The sequence below is a fragment of the Physcomitrium patens genome, chromosome 4 (genome assembly GCF_059467195.1).
Source record: "Physcomitrium patens ecotype Gransden chromosome 4, ASM5946719v1, whole genome shotgun sequence".
In the NCBI taxonomy this organism is placed as follows: Eukaryota; Viridiplantae; Streptophyta; class Bryopsida; order Funariales; family Funariaceae; genus Physcomitrium; species Physcomitrium patens.
In genome coordinates, this window is record NC_143413.1 from 12,505,640 (window position 1) to 12,531,268 (window position 25,629).

The following is a 25,629-nucleotide window of genomic DNA, read 5'->3' on the forward strand; positions in this document are numbered from 1 at the left end:
ATGGCGAACAATCGAGAATAAATGAGTCCACGTGGTCGTTCCGCTGTTTCCTGCTCTTTGCGACCTGCTGCAGCCGGTCGTCTCTCTCAGCGTCAATCAAACTCTGTGGCCCCAATTTCGCTTCCGCTCTGCCTATCGAGGTACTATCTTGCCGCTTGTGCGGCAACTCTGCGTAACTTTTGTCAAGAATGATTGCGCAGTAGTTCGCTTCAAGTTTTTGGAAACTGTGCAGTGGTTTGCGTTGCTTGTTTTTAACAAAAGCTGGATTGAAATGGATGCCAGACTCGGATAAGGCAGCAGTCACTTCATTTTTAGAAATGCTTGTCCACAATCTTATCCCGTCGCAGCAATGCTGTATTCTAGTATGAGTTTGAAGGTACGTTTGAATTTCTCGAGGAGTTGCGTTTCTGACTTTCCTCAAACTGATTGGTATCACTTTTGCTGAGGAATTGAAACTTTTGGTATTGTCAGCTGTCTGATACTGTCCAGTTCTAGCTGTGAAAGCAATCCGGAATGCACCTGGTGTCTAAACTTGTCAAGAGTCCTGTGCAATGGTCTCTTCTGTAGTTCATCCTCAGCATTAAGTTAACCTTTCAATCAGCTGCAAATATTTATACCGAGATTTTCTGTGAATGCAGAAGTTTTCTTGAACGTATCGTTTGAAGAGTTGGTCATGGTCAAATAATTCCGAATTTTATTGGCACGATGTTCCGCGTGATGCAAATCTTGGGACATTTGCAAGACAGTGGCCGAGGAAACAGGGCGGTAGAGTGTGAGTGCGGATGCAATCTGTATCTGATCGAATTGGAGGTAAATTTTGTGGCATTATTTGGTTTCTGTTGAATTGTGGGATTGACATTGTTATTAGTAAATGTAGCAATAGTATGCAATCTGCAATTCATGGTGCTACTAGCGATGAGAACGCTTTGATAGCCCGTAATCGACATCGCTTGATGTAATTGTTTAACTGTTAGAATTCTGGAGAGCAAAGGACTCACTTCGTTTGAATCCAGAGTAATGGTACGATTAGTTACAGATAGGTTGCTATTGTTCCCTGATTTCAGGTTCGGCTGTAGCGTGAGGGATGGGCAATGCGTTAGGCGGGACGGCGCAAGTTCTGGCGTCGGAGTATTATCTGCACGACCTGGTAGCTTCCTACAGCTCTGTGTCGAAGAGATCTCTAGTAGGTGGTAGAGTCCGACATATCTCGCCAGTTCCAGGAACTTTAAGCAGCTGCTGTAAACTTAATGGCACTGTTGGCGGGGGTGATGAGAACCTTGCTGTAGAAAGTACCGGGGTAATAACCATCAAGACAGGAGCTACAGTCGCTGTCGCTAAAATTCTTAATGAGCGACAAGAAGAGGCCATGAGAGAAGCTTTGGCCGTCTTCATGGATAATAATCATAACCCCAAAGTTCCAAACCATCTACGAGTAAAGAAGGTGAGGTTTAGAGAACAATTTCTTGAAGATAAGGGGGAGATGAAGCATAGGGACGACATGGAAGACCGAAGTGTGAAGTCTATAGAGATTCCTGGAAGAAAGAAGGGTGTGGAAAGTGAAGTGGAGCGACGAGGAAAGCATGTACGCTCCGCAGAGGTTCTTCAGGGCGGAACTGGACAGGAGCTAGGAGAGAATGCAGGTAATCTTCAAGGGAAGAAGGGTGCTAGAAATCAGTACGCAGTTAGCAAAACAGGTGGCTACGACAGAGAAAACGTAGATGCGACCGGGGTCGCAAGCCAAATTTCTTTTGGGAGATCAAAGTTTAAAAGGGATGTGGGTGAATATTCTGCACAGGAGATTATTGAGCGTGCTGAATCACTGATTTTAGACACGTCTGTCGATGTAAGTCTGAAGAAACCCCTTTTCCGAGGGAGTGTAGAATTTTATTGAATTTTATTGAATTTTATTGATCATTCATTCATTTTGGAAGTGAAATATCAATGCATTTTTATCAATTGGTGAATTTCTTCTAAATCTAAGATAGAGATTTCATGATTTATGCGCTTGTTACTCAAATAAGCGATGATGTGTACGGTATTTGGAATGTGGCTTGAACGCTCACGAACTCGTTGTGTTCTTCTTACATCGGCAATGACGGGACAGGATCAGAGGGATGCATCAATCGCGATGAACTTACTTGAGAAGAAATGGCTGAAGCTCTTCTCAAGTGCACAGCAAGTGAAGTCCACAGGGTCTGACAGAGTTAAGCTAGTTTTGCAGCTTCTGGACATGATGTACGAAAGCGAGATAAGAATGAATGCGATTCACGTCTGCGTTGCGGTCACTGTAAGTTTTTTTTTTTTGTTTGTTTGTAAGACTGCTTAAGTTTGAATACTTGAGTCTTTCTCGTCGGTTGAAACGCTTGACTATATCAGAAATGTACGTCGTTTTGAACGTAGTGGTTGTTTGAACTTATAAGTATTAGCTATCCGTTGTTGAAACTCTAGTACGTATCGAAAATTTTGAGTTCATTAATTTCTTCTTCATCTACTCATGTTTTTTTGTTGATGGTGATGACACGGTCTGATTTTCAATGTTCTATCGATCAATCCTTGACTGATTAATTTTCAGATTGATCTATTTCAATTAAATATATGATTTTTTTGCAGGTTTGTGTGAACGAAAAGGCGCTGGATATAGCAAAGAAAGTAATAGATAGAGCTCGCTCCTATAACAGGGCATTAGTCAACGTGTTTGTATATGCAAAGCTTTTGCAGGGTTATTGCTCTTCGAATCAACGGAAGGAAGCATTTGCGCTACTTACTGTATGAACCTATTCCGAGGAACCTGCATCTCAAATCTCATTTAGGAATGCATTGTCGTATTTCACTCTTTCATTATGTTTTAGTCGCTAGTAATTTCAGCCCATCCATTGACATTGATTACGTTAGCTTTTAAGCTCTCTTTCTCTCCTCTGACCCTGAGCCTATTGCATGGTTATTACTGCACTATGGATGCACACTGTGGTGGTTACAACACTCCACATCTGGGTTTCTTGATTGTTCTGTTTTTGAATTTAGGTTTGTTAGTCTTGCTAATCTTATTCGATGGTAATCGTACTCTCCACTTGTCACTCTTTCTGCAACAGGCATGGGGTAGGTTTAAAGAGTAAAATGTTCATTACGTAAAATAAAGTTCCTTTCTTTTATTGTTCACAGAAGTTAGATGCGGAAGGATTGAAGCACGATGTTGTCATGTACAACACCCTCATCGAAGTATGAAACGATCTAAACTTTCCCGACCATGTTAGTGCATATGATTGAAATGTTATCTGTTATAGGGGCCTCCCGAAAGGGTTCTTGGCTTCAGTGAAAATATTTCAATACTAGCGCATCGTAATTTGCTTGAATCACTGCTTTTGGATTTAGTGAAATGGTCGAGAACCAGTTGGGGCTTTGCAGTCAGGAGCAAAGAGTTTCAGTGATGTGCAATCTTTCACTAATTATGGTTGCACTCCACAACTCTAGATCAAGCACTATATTTATTGAAAGTTGGACTTGCAATCTGTTTAACAGACTGAGCAAAGTCCTGAAGGTGTTGAAATCCTTTGGAGAGAACTGGAGATCCGTGGTATTCAGCCCAATGAACGAACCTACTGGTATTGAGTTTATCTCTAGCCTGCTAGGTCATCTCGTAATATTCGTGCACGAATGTTTGGGCTTATACTTGTTAACTACATAATAAAGTATGGTGTGTATACATTGATTATTAGTCTAACTATCTGAGATTGCGAGTTTTAATCGGAATAGTAGAAGTTAACATCGGATTTGCATAAAAAATTAATAATTGTCGCATATGTTGGTAGTGGCGCAATTAGATGTTATGGGCGGGCTGGCCAGCTTGGTGCCGTTCGTAGACTCTGGCACGAAATGACTACAAAGAATGTGTCCTTTACGATGTTCACTTTCAACTCTCTTCTTGATGGTTAGTGTGAACGCTTTTCCTTTATTTTATGCTTATATTGATTATTTCTTAATTTTAAAGTAAACTCGTAGTCTAGATTTGATTTAAATTGGAACACGTTATGATTGATGTTTCAAACTTTGTTTGCATCATCATTGATTAGCTCGATAATCAAACAGTAGTTCACAGCAAAAACATGCAAGTCTCATCAATATATTAACTTTGTTATGATGCTCTGTACAGCATATGCTAATGTAGGGGACGTGGATGCCTGCAAGATCATCATAAATGAGATGGAATCTCAAAAACTAAAACCGTCTCGAGATAGTTACAACACACTTTTGAAAGCACATGCACGATGCCGTGATTCTGATGGTGCTGTAGGAGTCTTGAGAAACATGCAGCGCAGAGGTCAGGATTTGTATATTAGAGTCATATGATTCCCTTTTTCTAATGACTGGTCATAGGTAACTCAATCGATCTAGTTTTTTTTTTTTTTTTTATGTCGTCTTTCAGACTGATGTCATGTATATTGGTGTGTATGTTACATAGATGATGTTGTTTTTGGCAGGTATTAAGCCTTGTATAATAACATATAATACAGCAATGGATGCCTGCATACGAGGGCGTGATATGCTTAGAGCGATTGGTCTTGCTAAGGAGTTGCCTCTCCACCAACTAAAGCCAGATGAAACAACATCAGCCACTTTACTAGTACTGATCTTTTACAATCCCTTTTTCTTTGGGGAAGGAATAGCTTATCTCCTAACTTGGATTTTCCCTACCTTGCCCAATCTCCACTGAAAAGATTTTCGAGTACTGTAGGATTTTGTGTTGTAATATGTATGGTAATGGTCCTGTTGATTTATAGATATTTAAATTACCGTAATTCAAAAAGCGATTTAATTATTAGAACTCTAACTTATGAGATTACTACTGCTCAGTTCTACTCCCGTTACTTTATCAGGACATGTTTAGTTCATTGAATTTGGTCCTCCCTTGTTTGTGCCTTTATAACCTAATTACGCTCCTGTTGTACATTCAACAAGCGATCGGCAGGATTACTTCGGGATACAGCTTTGGTGCGTAAAGTGCTGCAAGATATGGTGTATTCTGGTTGTTCACACGATGAAACTGTATGTCTCCTCTCCTTTAAGCCACTCTGTTCTAAGCTTCTCTTCACATTGTTTTAGCAATAATAGTCACATTAGCATCATCCCTCATTAAAGTGTAAATAATTCGTCATCTTAGTCTTAGAGGCATGCGAATAAAGCTCATAGCTGTTTGCCCGATAATTTAATCAGACGTTTGTTTTGACAATCCGTTCGCTCATTAGGTGCCACTCTTTCTTTTAAGAGCCCATTATAGACCTTTTGCACGGAAATGAACTGATTGTGAATTAGAAGTATGGTATGATAGATGTATTACTCATAGCTCTACTATTGTTATTGCAGCTTGCCATAGCTTTAGTCAGTTTTCTTCGTGATGCTGTGAGTTCTATATGAGATGATTAGCGCTGGTAGGTCGTATGTGAGGAGATTTGAATGGCGCTGTTTTCTTATTTGAACTGATTAGTTTGTTTCTTCGGGTTTGATGCATGAATATTTTACTAATAATATTATCTTAGAAAGACTTATGGTAAGCAATTTTGTGCTATAAGTTGTTCTCTTTGTCAGTCAGTTTTTCATTTGTAGTGAAGATCTTAACACAAGCATTCTAAATATCCTCATCCATGACAGTCCTTTGTCTTGAAATTCAGTGAAGATCAATGACTCAATCCACAAAAATCCTAGTTGAGCTATTCAGTCTGATATGTGTTTGATTCTCTTGTTTGTTCTTGGAAGCTGAAATTGTTGGGGTCTTTTTGTTCTCTTGTAGACCTATCGCTGCGCTGTGTATGCATATGTTCATTGTGGAGAAGGAGGTTTGGCGCTTGAAATGCTCGAAAAGATGACAACTGCAGGATTTCCTCCTGCTATGACAGTCTCCGAGGTTCTTGTGAAGGTGGGGGGCTGGTCTTTGATCTCTAAATAAGTAACTCTGCACAATATTGAATCTTCCCTCTCTGATGCATTCAGTACCTGGAGAGGATTGGTGCATTTGATGGAAGTTGTTTGGCAAGTTCATTCTGATTTGCAGAGAAAAAACTTAGCCTCATAAATGGTTGTTACTTGGATCTGTAAATTTTTAGCAATAGCGAGGGTAGCCTCTTTGGTAGCAGGGTTATTATTAGTTCAAAAGTCTATACTGCATGCTCTAACCCGAGTGCATGCTAGTAGGCTTTTTAGCCGGAATTTAATACACTGGTGCAGAGGCTATGCGATTTGCATCTAGATTCTGGTAATGCTATGGCTCATGTTACTCTTGTTATGTTTTATGAACATGAAGAGCGTAGACGCCGCCCTTTTAAGAGAGTGTACAGCTGCTGCACCTGCTGGAAAACTGAATCAATTCTTGGCTGCCATGGCGGCAGCTGGTAACATGTTTCTACGAACTCAATTGATTGCATTTTATTATTATTAATCATTTATTCCTTCTTTCTATTGTCACATGCTTGTTGATAACTGATATCGTTTGTTTGTAAACTCAAGGATTGTCCCCAACTAGGGCAACCGCTGGGGCTATGGTCAGGAAGTTGGCTCATACCCCAGGCGTTGATGTGGCTCTTGGTAAATACCATTTCCAATCCTTTTCTGTCTTAACACGGTTGGCTTGCCTTGGTTTTAAATTGGATAAATTCAGAATCCTCGCTGAAACTCACCTTCCTGATCAATTAGTATTCTGAGATTGGCTCTTAATTGTTTTTCGAATTTGTTTCTGGCTTATTCGATTCTACAACTGCAACCACAAGGAACCTTTATTTCTTGTGGTCCCAATTGATGTGCCCTCTGCTTAGATATTAGTGCTCGATCCATATCTCTGATATTTTGCATGTGCATTTTCTTTCCTGTGAGATCAAATGAATTAACCACTTCAACTTGGACAATTGTGGTTTTGGTTTCTAGATGTGGCTGACGAGCTCCGCCGAGGAGGAATTAATGGTCTTGGCTTGCATACTTGGCAATCAGTTATCGCTGTATCTGTTAGACGAGTGGAACAAAACCCTGCCCAGGTATACCTTTGGAATCAAGTTTGTTGCTACAAATATCTGACAACCCTTTCTAGAATTCGAGTATTCGGACCCATTTTGAAGGCTCATGTACACGTGTCATTCATGTAAAATATTTTTCTTGATTCCTTCCAAAAAGAAAGCTCCTTCTCGACCTAACTTTTGAGAACCTTGGAATTAATAATGCTATGCTCATCCAGGCATCTGCTGAAGTCATCCGTATACTAGATGCTATGGAATCTGATGGAACTGTTCCAGACAGGTATTGTATTAAACTCTTATATGTCTTTTTTTTTGAGTCCTTACATGTATGCTGATGAAAGGAACTGCAAAACGCTCTTAGTGCCATGAATATATACCTTGAGCGTGAAAAAAACAAACAAAAGGTTGTAATCCTTGTCATCTATTTGAGATTTTTAGTGACCTCCTTGTCCCTCAATCACTTATGAGTCTGAATTGGAACCAATGAGTAGGCTTCTGCAGTGTCTGCGAATGATAACCATGACTGGCTCTATCTCCGTGTGCTTTGTGACAGGGTGATCTACGAATCTGCCCTTTCAGTCTTTGTAAAGTAAGTTGGCCGCATTTAGAAATCACAAGAAGCTATGGGCCATGATGGGAGGGTATACATTGCTTTTACTTGCAAGTTTCCTGCGTCAATTTTAGCCCATTTTAGTCCAAGCTAACACTTGATTTCGCGCTCGAAATGTCTGAAGGTGCGGTGATGGTGGGCGAGCTATCAATTTGTATGAAAAGATGAGACTTGCAAACCTTTCACCTTCAGCGAAAGAGGATGGCAAGGATCCTTTAAAAAGAATGCTTTTGGACACCATGGATGCTGCTCTTCTTGGAGCTCTTATCGCGGTACAGCTATGATCACGTTTAATGTATCTGTTGATTGATTGATCGTTCGTGTGAAGATAATCCAAACGAACAAGCTTGACGTTATACCTCACGTTTATCAATTGTGCCTCTGCTGCACTTTACAAGCTAATTGCCTTCTTCTTGAAGAAATTATACGGACACACACAATGACTACAACTTTCTGAGCGTTAATTTGTATACCTTCATAGGGACTTGAAGCCACAAGAGTGGATGGTGTGCAAGGTGACAAATCCGCTGTTCATTCTTCTCTAACAAGCACAGCTTCAATTGTTCAAGACTTGGCCGACGCTGGTATTCGAGTGAAACCTGGGTATGTCATTGGGTGCTCTGCATTTGCCTTTTTACATTCAGTACTTAGAAGGGATTGCATTATTGATTGTATTGTTGACACGATTTCAGGGCCATGACGAAAGCAATACGCCAGCTTTGCGCTGATGTTCATACTCCAGTGCAAACACTTGAGGATACTAAAGCTTTGGCTGTGCGTAAGCCAACAGGTGGTAGACCCCCACGTCAAATAAACGTAGAGGGTTTGGCTCAAGCAGAAAGGTTTCAACGTCTTGAAAGGGCAATACAATCGGTTGAAGCGTCCAATTGCCTAGTAAATGGCTAACTTGAGTGAATTACCAGTCTAATTTTATTTCGAAGTATGAACTTCATGGATAGGCTGTCATTGTGGAATTAGAGAGCACCTATCAGCGTGTACACATATTTTGCTACATGATCAACTGTGACGGTTGCATTGTGTAGTTTGGTATGCAGGCAACAAGTTTTGTGTATGGAGCACTTATGGAGGCTTGCATCCGGCTTCAGAAGGTGTTTATCGCCACAACAAGAGAGTGAATGGATGATTGTTATGTTACATTCAATATGTGTTGTCATTCATGCGTATTACTGTCTCAACTGCCTCTTATTGTGCCCTTGATTGAAAGGAATCGTGTATCTAAGGATTTACGTGAAAATCGTGTACTAACGCGAAAATTTACTCTTTCGGTTATCCTGGTTGTGTTTATCCTCCACTTTGCTTTATCTGTGTAGATGCAAATACAAATGCACTTGTAACATACGTATGTTAGAGTAATTTGCTTTTCAATATCTACTCTAGCTTTCTGTAGAGGTTTACTTATGACTCTTAATTCGATTGAGCGTTGAGTGACCGAATCTTATATTCTGATGAAGGGAGAGCGAGTGGAGACTCTTTGGCACCGCATGAGATTAGCAGGCGTTACCCCAGATTTGAGAACATGGGTGTTGCGTGTGCAAGCCTTGGCTAGTGCTGGTAACTTTCAAGGGCGCACTTCGGAGCTGTTGAACGAAGCAGCGAAAGATCAATTTGAGCATCATTCTGTTTTGCTCAGGTAGACGTTCAATCTCCACAATCTTGCACTGTTTTCCATTGGGTTCTATGTGCTTTCAAAACAAAGCACATTAAAGAAAATAAAAATAAATCAACTGCATCTGCTACATGTTTTGGTTGCTGGATTATTTAAATTGCATTGCTGCCAGGCTTTCTTCAGATAGTTGCAGTTTGAAATCAAAAAGTTATACAGAAGGGTACGTTAAATAATGCGATGCATGTGTGTATTCAACTTTTGTGATTTGATTGATATTATTCGTACTTTCCTCATAAGTTCATTTAAGGGATGATTTTTTAGAAGAGATCACGTCCTAGACCCGAGGTCTTGAAGTGGAGGTTATTAATCAGTGGGGATTTTGTATCTGTGAACCAATGAGCAGGGCAATGCTCAAAGCATGTCATCAAGTGAAAGACATGGCAGGCGTAGCTCACGTTAAGCGGATATTGAATTCAAAACGTCTGAGTCAATCCATTTCAAGCACCGATTTTACAACGATTGATGATCCAGCTCAAGATTAACCATGATCTTCATTTTCATTCCAACATGTGGGCTTAGAGGGTTCAATTTGGCAGAAGTGCGCTTGTAATATATTCTTAATTGGCAACCTAAAAGATATATAATCGAAGCATTTGAGATCCTTCACCGCACGCTGTGATCTTCAGCAAGGTAAATCACAGAGATTTAAGGATTTGATGCTTTCCTCAAATCTGACAAGCAATGACCTGCCCGCTTCATATCATGGAAACTCATATTCGTTGAATTGTAACTATATCCATCAATAGTTCGAAATGAAGTGCGGAGTTCATTTCAAACTATTGATGAATATATTTTGATTTCGTGAAATCAAAATTTTATATTGAATACGTCGTTCCAATCACCTACTACGTGCAAATTCTATCTTTCCTCTGAAGGTGGTTTGTTCTTGCATACTGTTCATTAAACCTCAACTCTCTACGATTTTTGTGTGTTTTTGATACCTGAGGTGGTAACCTGGAGTGGTAAATCATCAAGGTCAGGAACCTGGGGACTGGATAACATCGTATAGATTTTAGAAATTGCCGCAATAGTCTAATGTTTTAATGGGATCGACATTCATCTGTGCTTGCGTAGTGAAATTATACATCATAGGGCGAAGATAAACAGGTGCGCCAGAGACAGGAAATGTGGTGTCTGAGTCGAATAGTGTGCTTTTGGGAACCATTGTACACAAGTCAGATGTCAAATTAGCTTGATAAACTATGTAAAGTTGGAACAAAGAAACTTACGTATTATTAACTATCTTAGTACATGAAGTATTAAATTATCATCATTACAAAAATAAAATAAAAAAATAAAAACCTGGTAAAATCAGAAGAAGTTATATTATATTGGAGTAGTCCTACTTCTAAATCTTTCCATATAAGTAAATTCATATACAAATCTATATATTTTAATTTGTGTTTATTTTTGTGCAGATTGAAGCTAACATACAAGCTTTGACGACATGTGTTGTGAAGTTGTCAATCAAGGTGCTTCCAATGCCATTACTACTACATAACAATAAGATATCACAACTAATAATAATAATAAATCAATTAAATAATTACAAAATTTTCTTGACATAAAATGAAAGGCTCAAAAAATGAGGTGAAGTAATAAAAATAAAAAAGTATTACATTTTGTCATTTGTATAAAAATTGTTTTATCATTGTATATATAAATATATATATATATATATATATATATAAATTTCTTACCCTTACTATGTTACAATCAATAATATTTTTATTTTTTAAAAAACATATGGCAATTTTTAATTTATTTGAGGATTTTTTTAGCCTATTTTTTAGTGGGTATTTTCAAATCCTACTTTCTAGCCATGAGCTTTAGATTCTATCATTCATACATAATTCTCTATAAAGAAAAGAAAATTAGATGCTAAGAACTTCCAAATGGCATCAAGAAGATTAAGAAGCAAAAGTTCTATTACCATAGAGCAGACATATCTCTCCTAAAAGAAGACGACAACCAAGCTCTCCAAAATAAGGCTTTTACATAAAGTAGTTATAAAGTGATACTATGAGTCTTGGAGTAGAACAATATTAATGCCATATTTGATGTGTTGTTAATGGTGCAATATGGACATAATGAGAATGAACATAGAAAGCTTGGTCATAACAAGAAGACATGTTTTTCCATGGCCATTCTTCAAACAAAGTTATAAAGGTAGTTTATTGGAGTCCCAATAGAATCACATGTGGAAGGTTAGATTAGAAAATATCCCTTGGGGATTGGTTGTAAAATCCCTTTATTTTATCTATAAATATATTAATTTTTTATTTCTATAAAGTACTAGTGATAAATTACACCGTGGTGTTTGTTGTGTTTGCATTAATACCATAATTTTCTTTTGAAAGGTTTTTATTAATTGCAATGCCTTCAATATTAGAATTATAAAAGAACATGAGGTCAAAATATTATATTTTTCTACATTGTTACTATATTTTGCTAAAAATAAATTATCAAGTAGTTATATTGTGAAGATTCTAAATTGCCATGTTAGATCTTTCATGGATCAAAAATCTTTTGCTTGGAGATAGCAATCTCTAAGTAATCCAAAACTCAATAAATAATATTAAAAAATCCTTTAAATAAAATTTTAAGTAACAAAGATTGTTTTGTTCTAATTGTGACCTTGTTTACAGAAAGATATTGTTTGTAATAAAAATGTTTTATTTCTAAGCACATTATGGTTGCTTGAATATGTAGAGAAAAGCCAAAGATTATTAGTCATGTAATCAAGAATTACAAAGGAAGAGATAATGATAAACCGTGGATACTTTTAATATGATATTATATAGATTCTACTTACTATTAACATATCTTTATTTTTTAATATTATTTAAAAAATATAATTAGTTTAATCTAATAAACAAAATCTTGCTAAGATTGTTAGAAATCTCTCCTAAAATAAAACCACTAATTCAAAACCACTTATGATAATACTAAGTTGTACGTTTTATGATATGATTAAAATAAACACTTACAACAAACAAACATTATATACTTTAAAGATTCTAAAGCATGATTATTTAATTCATAAGATTATAAATTCACCAAAGAAACAAAAAAATAAAAATTTCAAATATAGATTTTATATTTAGAATTAATGTTTTAAGTATGATAATAATAATACATATTTATAAATAAATTAAAACAAAAGATTATTTAAAAATAAATAAGATGGTACATTTATGCATTTAATATATAAAAAATTATTAATTATAACTTATTTTTATAATAGATGTGTGTGTATATATTTATATTTATATATTGCAACTATGAAATCCACAATATATATTTGTGATATTAAAAAAATTATAAATTTATTATTATAACAGTAACAAAAGAAAATTTAAAAATATTATTATAATGTTTTATCTAAAAATAATAACTTCTTGTATGAGAAGTTATTATTATGTTAATAATTTTTTTACAAGGGGTTATTAAGTATTGATTTTTTTTTCAATAATTTAAAAAAAAAAATACCACTAAATGAAACCATTAAATTCATGTGGTTGAATTTTAATTTTGTTACAAGTTGCATTTTTACTATTATGCATACCAAAAAAATTGATTATACTTGAAATGTTAAATAACCGTTGCTATTATATATATATATATGTAACGGACAACTTCTGAATGGGCACAATGATAGTCAAACACTTTTTAGTCTCTCCAGAGATCATCAAACGCAAAGAGCAAAAGGCATCACACTTTTGGTGTACCATTGTTTCCACCTTCAATTAGGGCTTCGATCCAGGCAGATGAGAGGCCCCGTAGCAAGTAGAAAAGGAATGCCGTTCCAGTGCAGGGGACGAGAGTGCGGCACGCGTTCGCAACACACGCCGTGGCTACCTTCATCGACGTAGCCCAATCGGGCGGCACGTATTCCGAAATTAATCGGCAGAGAGAGTAATTCCTACCGGTCTCTGGGACCGACGAGCCCTTCGTCGCAGTGTTTTCGTTGTTGGATTTTGTTGGGTGTAGGGAATTATTAAGTTGTGGCGATGGCGGGGGCGCGCGGAATGCTTCGCAAGGCCGTTGTGAGTGTGCGGGGATCGAACAACGCGATTCCGGCATGGAGCCAAGCTATGAGCGAGAAGGCGACCTCGGGGTCTCAAGCGACAGCTCCACCACCGCCTCCTCCACCACCGCCTGCCGAGAAAACACACTTCGGGGGGTTGAAGGATGAGGACCGGATCTTCACGAATTTGTATGGGTTGCACGATCCGTTCCTGGCAGGTGCGAAGAAGCGCGGGGATTGGTACAGGACCAAGGATTTGGTGCACAAGGGGACGGACTGGATCGTGAACGAGGTTAAAAAGTCGGGTCTGCGAGGGCGGGGCGGTGCGGGTTTTCCTTCGGGGTTGAAGTGGTCCTTCATGCCCAAGGTTTCCGATGGTCGTCCTTCATATTTGGTGGTCAATGCGGACGAGAGTGAGCCTGGTACTTGTAAGGACAGGGAAATCATGAGGCACGATCCGCACAAACTTCTTGAGGGTTGCTTGATTGCGGGAGTGGGGATGCGTGCTCGTGCTGCTTATATTTATATCCGAGGAGAGTATGTCAACGAGAGGCTGAATTTGCAGAAGGCCTTGCATGAATGTTACAAGGAAGGTGAGTATGCTGTCTCTCTTCCGAATTTTTGACCGGCAGTTGGGCCCAATTCTTCGTTTGGTGCGGGGTGCACTACGTAGAAGAGATATTCAGATCACTTAGGGAGGGTATTGGGCTCAGTCCTTCAGGTGTTGCAGGTACAAGGGTTGCAGGAGTAGATTGAGAATTAGTCTGATCTGCTTGGTTAGAGGAGTAAATACTATCGTGTAGGAAATGAGGTTTTCGACTTTTGGATTTGCGTAATTAGGGTTTCTCGATGATGGAAGTCGATTAGTGGACTCAGGATGGTCTACTTGAAGGATTGTATGGTGATTATGGTCCTGATTAGGATCAATCATCTCTGGGTTTTACTTTTCGTGAGTGATTGGCTAGCTTAACATAACTTCAGTCAGGGAGTTGCAAATGGCCGTCGATCAAACAGCGTAAAATTGGATTTTAGGAAGATTTGTAGATGAATGGTTTTAAAACTTTGAGACTCCGGTTTTTTTGTGGTTTAGGTGCCGCCGAGATGTGTTGAGGTTACATCATAAATGTTTCTAAACGTTTTATGTTGTGTGTTGCTTGATTTCAGGTCTTCTCGGGAAGAACGCTTGTAGTACAGGGTACGACTTTGATGTCTACATTCATTATGGAGCCGGTGCATATATTTGTGGAGAAGAGACTGCGCTTCTAGAGAGTCTTGAGGGAAAGCAAGGGAAACCGCGACTGAAACCTCCCTTTCCTGCAAATGCTGGTCTATATGGCTGTCCCACCACTGTTACCAACGTGGAAACTGTAGCTGTGTCTCCAACCATTCTACGGAGGGGACCCGAATGGTTTTCGAGTTTTGGACGGAAGAACAACTCAGGGACAAAGTTGTTTTGTGTCTCGGGGCACGTGAATAAGCCATGCACTGTGGAAGAGGAAATGAGCATTCCATTGAAGGAGCTAATTGAGCGACATTGTGGAGGAGTGCGAGGAGGATGGGATAACCTTTTGGCCATCATTCCAGGAGGATCTTCTGTGCCTCTTCTTCCCAAGCATATCTGTGATGACGTGCTTATGGATTTTGATGCTTTGAAGGCTGTTACATCAGGTCAGTGTTTTCACATCAGAAAATTTTGCACTGACAGAATTTGATGTTTCTCTATATGAGAATATATCATCTGGTGATGTGAGGGGCGAACGTAAGGTATCCTTAATTCAATGCAAGATGAGGTCACAAGATCTAGATTCTGGGCAGAGTGTTGTTGGATAGACTAGGAAATCCCACATGCATCTTTACACAGTTCACTCAGATTCATTCTGTTTGTTGGCAGCCTTATTTGATTAGGGTGCACTAGCCTGAATGCACTTCGTTCAAATGACTTTATTTTACTTCATGAAATATTTATGGTCTCATTCTTGATTGGTTTAAGTAAATTTAGCTTGAGGTGCATCTTGGAACTGGCATGCATCCTTGATTAACTCTCCTGTTTGTTATTTTTATTAGGTCTTGGCACTGCTGCTGTGATTGTGATGGACAAGTCTACTGATGTTGTGGATGCAATTGCTCGCTTATCGTACTTCTACAAGCACGAAAGTTGCGGGCAGTGCACACCTTGCCGAGAGGGTTCTCCTTGGCTGTGGACAATGATGGAGAGACTGAAGGTCGGGAACGCCAAGTTGGAAGAGATCGACATGTTGCAGGTATCCTTTCTGTTCGTAGATAAATACCTCTTTTATTTTATGCCTAAGCTCTATAATGTTTTTTTTATTTACATGTTGGACCATTTTTACTCATAAAGAACATTTGGTCATGAATTCTAAAACGCGGGCTTTGCTGTATAGTTGTTCTAGCCTCTAATGTTCCAGGAGGCATGCAGACTCCAGGTCTTAGCTTTAAGAGTAAATTAGATCACAGCATTTTGTGTGAGAAGTCAAGTTTTGTAGCGTATCATGTAGCCTGAAGTTCGTCAGAATCTTCATCGGACCAGGAAATTAAATCACTTTAACGAGTTGTTTCTGACAGACTTAACGGGGCACTTGTGATCTTCTTTGGTATAAAACAGGAAGTTACCAAGCAGATTGAGGGCCACACTATCTGCGCTTTAGGGGATGCCGCAGCATGGCCCGTCCAGGGTTTGATCAGACACTTTAGACCAGAGCTTGAACGCCGGATATTGGAACGAGCAGCAAGGGAGAACGACGAGTTGAGGGCAGCTAACTGTTGAAGGATGGGAATCACAGATCTAATGATTTCATGGAACTGGGTAGATCAAAAGAGGCAGACATGGTCTTTGAGAAGTTGATTTACGTCGAATGAAGTTTGTCTGGAGGAACCCTCATCACACTGATGAATAAATCTGCTTCCTCCCGGAGCCTTCAGTAGTGACCAACCATTCCAAGTTAATAACACTGGCAGTTCACCCCCGATTTCTCGGGATTTTTTCTTTCTAATAACTTAAGTCGATAATTTCTCCCAAATTCTTATGCGTGTTCTCTCTCAACTTATCATTCATGTCATTCGACCAAGTCTTTCGCGGGCTTGGATTGGTTATATTTTGCAACAAATTTTCAACGAATTGGCTTGATTTTCTGCAACATTTAATGCTTGAGGCGATTATCCTTCCAAAAGTTCGTTGCTTCTGCTGCGAATGATCCAGGATTTTATTTGCGACAATGTGGGATTATCCCTATTCCAGTCTCTTCTGCAAGTAGATATGCAGGTTTTCTTCCGCAGCTGGATCACCTTTTATGCTGCTCTAGCCCGAGTCTAGGGTTGAGTTATCAGACACATTGGATTGGTAAGAATTAGGAAGTTTCACAGCATAAATTAGAAATATCAGCCAATCGTCTCGCTGTGTTCTTGGCTGATGGCTTGGTACGTGCCTAGTCTCTTGAAAACCTCAATGCTAACATTTTGCATGCCTCGGAAAGCATTATAATCTACTTCTTCGAATCCAGTCAAGCTTATTGGTTGAGTACTTCTCGAGGACCCTTATCTAGTGGACATAGACACGTCCTTAGAACTCCTCTCACCGAAGCAGGCATACTTAAATACTTAAACTAGTGACATATGCGTCCCCGGATGGAAGCGAATTGTGTGATACATAATCTATGTAGCAGTTAAGAATTCAAACTTTGATTCTCAACTGAAAGCACACCAGACTGCATCAAGTGGCTTGCATGTGGCACCAATCTTGACAACTAACAATGTAGCACTACAATTTTTTTGGGACCAAACTGTAGAGAATCTGCAAGAAACTACCGCGTTCAAGTCAAAACCTTCGGATAGTGTCCCGATGGAGAGAAGCCCTTTCCGGATACATTCCACACAGTTCTTACTGAGTTCAATTCCGCAGTCCTGACAATGTGCTGAGGAAAAGAAAATGAGAGTAATGCACGTGGGCTGTTATGTTGAATATTACAGTTAAAAAAATGGGTGGCTATCGTGCGGTGCGGGGCCGTGGATTGTGCTGTTTGGTGCGAGCAGATTTAGGCCGTGCTCCTGCGGCAGCAGGTGTGACCTGTTGCGGCTCTCTATCCCATGTAAAGGAGGGTTTATTGTCGACACGAAACTCGCGAAGAGCGTGCTCAATGTCCACTTTGCTGGACGACAACTGCGAATTGTCACCAAACTCAAAATGGTTGCGACCTTCGGACACATCCTGGTCCTTCTTCAAGATGTTGTCCACTCTGCACCCAATCTTGCCCTCATCAATCGCTTTGCTCCGCCCAGCACCTTTCCGCGGTGAGTGCACATGTACACTAGATGTGTTTGACCTGCTCTTCAAGCAGCTTGTGGCGGATTCAAGCGGCTGACCACTGTTCTCGAATTTTTGCTACGGATTTTTTTAGATATGGACAAGCAGGATTATATGTAGGGCAGGGAAAAATTGGCAAAATGTGTAGGAAAATCCAGATCGTCATCGCCACCACCATCCTTAAGGAATGGTTTTTCACAGAAGGGACTCGGTGTGAAATATTCACGAGATCGTCCCGGACTTGTTAACAGTAATAGAGAGGAAGGGATTAACTTACAAGTATCGGTCGCGTTCACTTTGGGATAAGGTTTGCTCCGGTTGTCGCAGTGGGGGTCTACTACGACCAATTGCAGAATTCGGCCGAAGTAAGGGCTGCTTCGTGAAGCCGTCGATGGAAACTCTTGTTGGACCATTATACGGAAGTGACCTTACAGGCGCGTTCTGGACTAAGTTCCAAATCTCGTTCTCCTCGTCCCAATGAACTCGACGCATGACCTTAGTCAAATCTTCAGGTGATATGAATTTCTGTTATCATTCAAGCGAGTGAAAGAAGGTCGGGTTAGTGACTTCAAATTAGGCAGATGACTAGATTTAGTGGTGTTGATCCATAAGATGCGTGAGGTTACCTTTTCAATTCGAGAAAGAGACCTGTAGGAGACGCAACATAGCAAGGCTATGACTGCAATGGAAACTGACTTTGGCACACTGCAGTAGCTGAATTGATCCGTCACAAAGTCGATGGCATCATATCAGCACAGAAAACCAACTCACATCAATTAGGAAGTTCTTGAGCTGCAGCTGCTGATCGAGGGAACGCAATGACAAGAACATGTCGGCTCTCTCTCTTTGAAACTCGTGGATCGTATCTTGGAGTTCAGTACGTAACGCATTAATATCATTTTTACTCTGTTGATATCGTGCCATCAACTTCCTCAGCTTGCGAGTCTTCATTTCCACCTGACGAGGGTCACCAATCCCGTTTACCACAAATTTCAGCGCAATCAAAAGCCTCTTTTCCTAAATGATTCACAGGAATCGTATCATAGTAGGGACTTTTTTGACTGCTATCCCATTGGGTTCACATCCACTAAGGATACCCCTCAACATCCTCCTCATACCATTTTGCAACTTCGCAGATAATCAATACTGAATTTTGTAACTGAATCCTCTCCAAGCTCCAACAACAACATGAATCTGATTAGAAAGTTCTTAATCTTTCTTCTTGGAAACATGATCCTAACCAGCAGGTCTAATGCAAGACAAATTGGCGAATGGAGATTATGCATCTGACACTGGAAAATCAAGATCCTTTCACGAATGTACTAAGAGCTGTGGATTTGAATTTAGGAAGAGGCTTCACCTCTTCCTCCATCGTATTGCATTTCTCTTCTGCCATTAGCTGAGCTTCCTGCATCAAGTTATGCGACAACCAAGTTGACAACATGAGAAAATGTGCAGGAATTAAGGTTTTTGTGACGACGTTCAGTTGCGTGTGTCTGTGTGTGTGCAAATCCACTGATTACAAATTATTAGAGAGCTCGTGATTTAGTGAATTGTACAGGTCCATTCAGGAACTTGAACAGATGACATTGATGACACATGAACAGGCTTCTTTAGATACTGAACTTGACACACTAGATGCAGAAAAGATTTTGCAACTCTCGGGTGCACGACGAGCAGAGATTCGTTCTCCTGTTCATAACATACACTGTCGAATGCCACTTCGAAAACAAGCTTTCTTTATTTCCAGAGGTAAAAGATGTCATAAACCAAATGTGTTGCACAGATTTAAACGAATAATTTAGAAACACCAGCCTCAAGCTCTGCTATCTTCCGCTGACGCTCTTCGTCCATGTTCTCCTTCTCTTGAAGCTGCTGCTCACGCAATGCGAGCTCCACTTCCTTTTGCTTTGCTTTTTCCAGGAGCTTCTCATTATCATTGTTCGTGCCATGAACAAGCTTTTCCTCCAAGGCTCGGAGCTTGGCAGCCAGTACATCCCGATCTTCCTTCTCGCGTGCCAAAGCCTGAAAGATTCAAGCCAGATTGCTCCTTACATCACCGTTTAGGTTCACACTCAAAGGACGAATGCCCTTAGAATGGAAGAGGGCGATCGTGTACCTGGTAATGTGACTGCAGCTCCACATGCTGCTGCTGTAGTTGCTGAGCAATGCGTTGCTTTTCTTCATCTGATCTCTCTTTTTCTGCCTTCAAAGCTTGCATCTCGGACTGTGTCTGCAAGCACATCAATGCAGATACTCACATATCACACAAACTTTCGTCAAGTTACAAGAAGGATACATGTTACTAAGTTCCAGTGTGTTCCGTAGTCCATTTTACAGGTTTATATTCAAACAAAGGATCGATCTGCCTATTTGGTCATGACTTTACACAGATTTCATTGAATAGTAAAGGGCCTTGTGAATTGAAACAAAAGCCCGTCGACGACTTTCAGGCTTAGATTGTGAGTCAAGAATGAAGGATATTGGTGAAACTTCAGCAGTAAATTATGATCGGGATAATGTTGAAGTTTCTTGGACAAAAAGCAAAACAACAATTCTCTCTCAAGAGGCATGTGCACCTTTTGTTCGAAATCAGCTTTGATGCAGGCCATGGCTTGGTCACTCATAGATTTGTGCAAAAAGACTTGGTGCTCCATATCCTCCTGCATCTTCGCCCTGAGTTGCTGCATGTGTAGCTCCAGATCCACAGCACTCGGGCTCGAAGGATCTATCTTATTCGGTGTCCTTTCATCCAATACTGGACTGCTGGCTTGCAATTGCGCTCTCAACCTGCCGAGCATAAAAAGCTTAACTTTGGCATTCAATTACGTATGCAACATAGGGATGGTACATTACGCATCTCAGAGAATCTTCGTTCAACCGATACGTATCAGGGCGCCGTGTCCAAGCGTTAAGCTTGTAATGGCTAACTGCTTCGGAACTCATCGATACTATATTCCACAATGAAAATTATCGGACAATTATGGAGCGTGCAAGTAGACTGCGAGCAATGAAAAAATATTTTTGGTAATTTATTCTGCAGTAACACTCTGTTACACGTGGTTTTTCTGAGGCTTTCACGTCGGTACCTCGCAATCTCCTCCTGGAATTCGCGCAAGATGGCATCTTTTGGATCTTCGTTGATACGAGGCTTGTTTTTGATACTCTTAGCCCGGTTCGCATATCTCAAAGTGCTCACGCTCTCATCATAATTGTAGTCAGCTGGACCTGTTACACAATTGGTGTGATCATTGATCGTATATCGACGTAATATTTTATATTGAACGTAAACGATTTCAGGGCGTTCTACATTAGAATTGGGCTCCTTCATGATGATATTGTAATAAATGAGGCATTTCGAGATAAAACTCGAAAACAAATTCAGGGAGTGTATGCAAAGAGGTTGCCATTCATGCGTTGGAGAGAAGGAGACTTGAAGATTACCTATGTTGGCGATCATAACAGTGCGGGTATTGCCTCCAAGTGAGTCTTGCAGGAGGCGAGTGAGTTTCGAATCACGGTAAGGAACATGCGAGCTTTTGTCATCCACAAGGGCAGAGATGACATTGCCCAAAGCAGATAAAGACCAGTTGATATTTGTGAGCTCGCGGAATCTGTCTCCGGTAGCTCCTGTTTTGTTCAGTCTCTCACTCCCAGCCAAATCCACCTATTTCAATCATCCTCAGGCAATTAGAATAGGGGTGATAAACAAAGACATTTTCAAACTGTTCCTGCATTTTCAAGACACGTGAATAATCAACCTGCGATTTAAACGTCAGCTAAGTACCAGATTCAGCTTGCCCACTCGGATGTGCATGCTGCCATCAGTTTCTGCTGATGAACTGCGGGCACTTGCCTCTACAGTAATGGTAAAGATAGAGTGCGAGCGAGACGAGTCTTGATTCATCAGCGTCGCTCCAACTGACCTGCTCTTCTTGCCGACCTTAATTTGTCACATCAATCGACAAACTCTAATCAGCACATAGTTTTGGAAATGGTTCAGGGTAGATACTGCATTTGAAGAAATGAGGTGACTGGTCTACTCGGAACATTCGACCTTACTAACGTTGATAAGATCTCTCTAAGTCCCCTGATTTTGTGTAGATGAGAGGGACCTTGTGCTCGTTCTCATCAAGTGCCTAGACGAGCGGCACACCATACAACACCAAGCTCACCTTACAGCTGATTATGTAGACCTATTTCACTTGGTAACTAGTCCTGCCCAACCCTTGCCCTTGCCAGGGTAAATCAGAAGAAAACTATGTGACGTTGTCCCAGTTGTTCTAAAGAGGGGATTTTATTTGGAAAGTATCGAGGAGGAGGAAGATAACTCACCGTAAGAAGATGACTGATATCAGCAACGCTTTGAACAGTGATTGAGGTCAAGTTCTTCACATACACGTTGCCTTCCACATTCTCTTTCAGCTCCAGACGTGACGAAGATTGTGAGCCAGTAGCCAACAGATCCCGAATTTCCTCATTGTGGATCTCCAAATACGAGGCCCGCACCAGAAAGTTGTCAGAACTCTGGCTATCTTGGATGTGGGTGAAAATGCCTTCAAATGCTTGCGGTATAATACCCCGCATTTCTGCAACCGCATCAACCATTAGACAAAATGGTTTGTGCCGATATCAATCAATGCAGGTAATAACTCTGAAGTTGGACAGCATTTCAGACTACGGGATGCTACAATGATCACACTTGTGACAAGTCTTTCCAAGATTGTCATAAAATGGTCATCCTGCGTTACAGTTTTAAACCACCCAAATATTATCTGATACCCCGACAGTGGGCTTTGTTTATCTGAAGAAAAGACTGCATGTTAATGTTGAAGGTTGAAGGTCCTCAACACATACCAGGAGGGTCGTCAAGCCCGTCCATTGTAAAGGTCTTTCCGGAAGCTGTCTGTCCGTAGGCCAACACGGTGCCATTGTAACCACACATAACACTGTGCACAATGGGATGGGCGACGTCGTCATATAGCTGTTTCTGTGTGGAGGTCGCGTCGTAAGTTTTGTCGAAGGTGAACAGCTTCGGCTCCTGTTCGGGTTGCTTCAGATTCTTTACTTGTATTGTACTGCCAACTGTGTCCACCAGCACACAGTTGTTTCGACCCTCTGCATTCTCTTTCACTAGCATTGGTCGGCATCGCACCACAACTTGCACTCTCTCTGCACGACGAGCTGATCCTCCACCAGATGATAGAGAGGATCCAGTGGAGCTTGTCCTTGTCAACCCTGATCCATGCCCTCGACCACGTTCTTTCATCCTTTTGAACCAAGTCCGCTTTTTTCCTTACAATTCGTGTTTTGATGAAATTAATTGTGCTTTTTACTGCAGGCTTTGCATGCTAGAGGCCATGAACGACTGATAAAGCAGAACTATATACCCCACGTCGGAGACGTCAGAAAATTCAACGGCACTCACAACACAGAAACTCCAAATTTCTGATGTTATCGCCTCATTTCGAATCGCCATTAAATGGTAAATCTCTCTGCCCTATCGCTACCTTCACCTACATTAAAAGTTGGAAAATCGTTCACAACTTCAAGGAATCCACTTGAATGCCTTCCAATCCGACTTTATCTGCACCAATTTCAATCGCAACTTCAGAGTACGCATACACAGCCAGTGATAAATCTTCTCCCTGAGATTAATGCAGCACCTTTTGGCAAGTTCACATCGCATAATAAAACCCTCTGAAACGCTGTGATTACTCGGCACATCACCCAAAGTCAACAATGTGTCCACGAGTGAAATCATGCAGCATTGATCAAATTCATATTATCGTGAGCGGATGACCGAAATTCTTGAGATGAAGAGGGTGAAAAGCAGAGTCTTTGCCGCCGGCAGTTATAGGCAATGCAGAATTTGGCTTCTCGGTTGCCATCATCGACCAAAGGATGGAACGGAATCTCATGATTCTAGACTCTACCGTCCGCACGATGGAGAGGAAGTGGCTAGGCCATGCCGGCCGATAGGCATCTCCAGTCTGCTGAAAGTCATAATATACTTTACGAAACTCAATAGACAGATCGGTTGGTTTTCCTCTCCTAACTTCGACACTGCTCACGCTCAAGAGCACTGTCTGTATCCATGCTAATCACTCTACGCTTGTCGCCTTCTGGCAGCAATCGAATCCAACTTCTGATCAACAATTCAGATGAAACTGTATCTTTGAGCATGACTACCCAAAGCTCTTATATTGAAACCTCTCAGGCTCCCACCATCGATGTGAAGTCCTCTCTGACCGGTCCATTCATAGATTGCAGAGGAGATGGCATTTAGTGCACCGTAGCTATATTCATCGTGCAGCTTTTTTCCGAACACAGATTACGTATCGAGATCCTCTCATACATCGAAAACTTGCAGGGGAAGGCAGACCGGCTCTTTTCCAATCTCGTGATTGACACACATTAAGATGGGTGATCTTCACATGTGCACCTGGTTCTGTAAAACGGTTAAGCCTTCAATCCAAATCCAATCCAAAGTCGTGTAATTTATGTCCTGGGTTCCTTCATTAAGATGGACCTAGTAACCTTAACGAAGACAGCACACAACTTCTTCGCACTCCAACTAAGAAGGAATCGAGTGAATGAAACCTAATTTGTCTATCCAAAGGCAACACCAATCAATATTTTTTGATGCACTGGAAGAATATCACTTAGTGCCTGTCGAAGTAGTTAACGATTTCGAAATCAAGCACATTTCAAGGTTTCCAGAGAAAAACTGAAAACTTTGAACCATTGCTAATGTTGAAGGCCCTCCAACGAGTATCAAATCTGGTTGTTACCACTTACTTGGTTGATAATGGAAGAGAGGGTGATGATGGAAGAGAGGGTATTACTATCAATGCCCTTCACTCTTTTATATATTATCTTGTAGTACTCAAAACAAATAGATTAAAATATACTTAATTCTTATACACAAATAATAAGAATTTAATTGATCTTAGTTAAGGAGAAATCACTTTTAAATTTAAGTTTTTTAACATACATACTTGTAATAAATATTCATCTAAATCAAAAATAAATTGGCAAATTTATTTAGTTTGGTAGTTCAAGGATGTTAAAAATGATTAGACTAAATCAAAATTCTTTAATTCAAAAAGATATTAAAAAATAACAACCAATAATAAAGTTAGTGTAATTGATTCTCTATTGACATCTTAGTTTGGATCCAAGACCTCATCTTGTTAAAGGCTCATTTTTATAATATATTTTATAATCTCTATTAGTTTTATTTTTAGAAATATTTTAAATACTTATGAAGATAAGGTTAGGTATTTTCCCATTAACTTATAAGCTTAAAGAATAGACTATAAGAACAAAGCAGTATGCCTAAATGCCACCAATTGCATAATAATTTAAGAAAAAAATATACCTAAAGCATACAATTCTAAGAATCATTTTATCAAAAAAAATGACATTAAGATGTAAAGGCTCTATCTTTTAAAGATCAAGAATAGAACAAAAAAAATTCTTATATTAGTATAGTTATAGTATTGTATACAAGTATGATATCAAGGACATGAACTAAAAGATGATGCATAAACCAATGAAATCCATATCAAAGAAAGAGTGACAAAATAAAAATAAGGAAGTACATATATTAAAAGAAATTGGAATGGCTTATTGCCAAAAGACCAAAAAACTTGAGACTCTTGAAACTAGACTATAAGCAAGAAAGGAGTTGACAAGAGCGAAGAAGGCTTCACTCTTGTCTCTATATATACTATCTAACTAGGTGCTACGTGGCAATGTTCTATAGGACCTCCAATATGTATTGATTTTGTAGGACACATGCCTTGATTTACAAGATAAGTTTTTCTATGTGTGGGCTACATAGTTAGCTAGGTCTTCAAGCTAACAACATGTGTGGTACATGGCCAACTTATTGATCACGTTTCTAAACCAAAAAGTCAATTAAAGACACCTATAAAGTCAAAGCAGCATCTATAAAGCTTTTAAGAAGCTTCTATAGAAGAT

At 39.9% G+C, this 25,629-nt stretch overlaps 3 protein-coding genes across 9 annotated transcripts; 2 read left to right on the top strand and 1 right to left on the bottom strand.

Annotated features, from left to right (window-relative positions):
- Positions 1 to 156: 156 nt before the first annotated feature.
- LOC112281948 (uncharacterized) lies at positions 157 to 10,133 on the top strand. 5 transcript variants are annotated; one of them, XR_002969722.3, is made up of 23 exons: positions 157 to 376; positions 639 to 810; positions 1,065 to 1,843; positions 2,105 to 2,287; positions 2,611 to 2,766; positions 3,160 to 3,216; positions 3,517 to 3,599; positions 3,807 to 3,925; positions 4,148 to 4,315; positions 4,476 to 4,618; positions 4,954 to 5,040; positions 5,783 to 5,908; positions 6,293 to 6,380; positions 6,496 to 6,573; positions 6,910 to 7,016; positions 7,214 to 7,275; positions 7,549 to 7,584; positions 7,730 to 7,877; positions 8,087 to 8,208; positions 8,298 to 8,395; positions 8,649 to 8,714; positions 9,078 to 9,256; positions 9,636 to 10,133. XR_002969722.3 is itself a non-coding variant. In XM_024519017.3 (23 exons), the coding sequence occupies exons 3-23, from the start codon at positions 1,085 to 1,087 to the stop codon at positions 9,772 to 9,774; spliced, it is 3,108 nt and encodes a 1,035-aa protein (XP_024374785.1). In that variant the 5' UTR covers positions 157 to 376; positions 639 to 810; positions 1,065 to 1,084; the 3' UTR covers positions 9,775 to 10,133. The 5 variants fall into 5 exon arrangements, 3 of the variants coding, with proteins under 3 accessions (XP_024374785.1, XP_090105929.1, XP_090105928.1); XR_002969723.3 differs by having other exon boundaries at positions 8,661 to 8,714; XM_024519017.3 differs by having other exon boundaries at positions 8,298 to 8,499.
- A 2,901-nt stretch (positions 10,134 to 13,034) lies between these two features.
- LOC112281950 (NADH dehydrogenase [ubiquinone] flavoprotein 1, mitochondrial) lies at positions 13,035 to 16,360 on the top strand. The gene is made up of 4 exons (XM_024519025.3): positions 13,035 to 13,915; positions 14,487 to 14,990; positions 15,387 to 15,583; positions 15,946 to 16,360. The coding sequence occupies exons 1-4, from the start codon at positions 13,306 to 13,308 to the stop codon at positions 16,105 to 16,107; spliced, it is 1,473 nt and encodes a 490-aa protein (XP_024374793.1). The 5' UTR covers positions 13,035 to 13,305; the 3' UTR covers positions 16,108 to 16,360.
- Positions 16,361 to 16,996: 636 nt separating this feature from the next.
- LOC112281949 (uncharacterized) lies at positions 16,997 to 23,060 on the bottom strand. 3 transcript variants are annotated; one of them, XM_024519024.3, is made up of 12 exons: positions 22,498 to 23,060; positions 21,976 to 22,229; positions 21,428 to 21,583; positions 21,085 to 21,307; positions 20,730 to 20,868; positions 20,220 to 20,430; positions 19,760 to 19,873; positions 19,456 to 19,665; positions 19,001 to 19,048; positions 18,412 to 18,597; positions 17,918 to 18,165; positions 16,997 to 17,572 (listed from the first exon to the last, which is right to left on the bottom strand). In XM_024519024.3, exons 1-12 carry the CDS (start codon positions 22,907 to 22,909, stop codon positions 17,323 to 17,325), a joined length of 2,451 nt encoding a protein of 816 aa, XP_024374792.1. In that variant the 5' UTR covers positions 22,910 to 23,060; the 3' UTR covers positions 16,997 to 17,322. The 3 variants fall into 3 exon arrangements, with proteins under 3 accessions (XP_024374792.1, XP_073389401.1, XP_073389402.1); XM_073533300.2 differs by having other exon boundaries at positions 17,132 to 17,659; XM_073533301.2 differs by having other exon boundaries at positions 17,132 to 17,659; positions 19,001 to 19,044; positions 19,452 to 19,665.
- Positions 23,061 to 25,629: the final 2,569 nt, after the last annotated feature.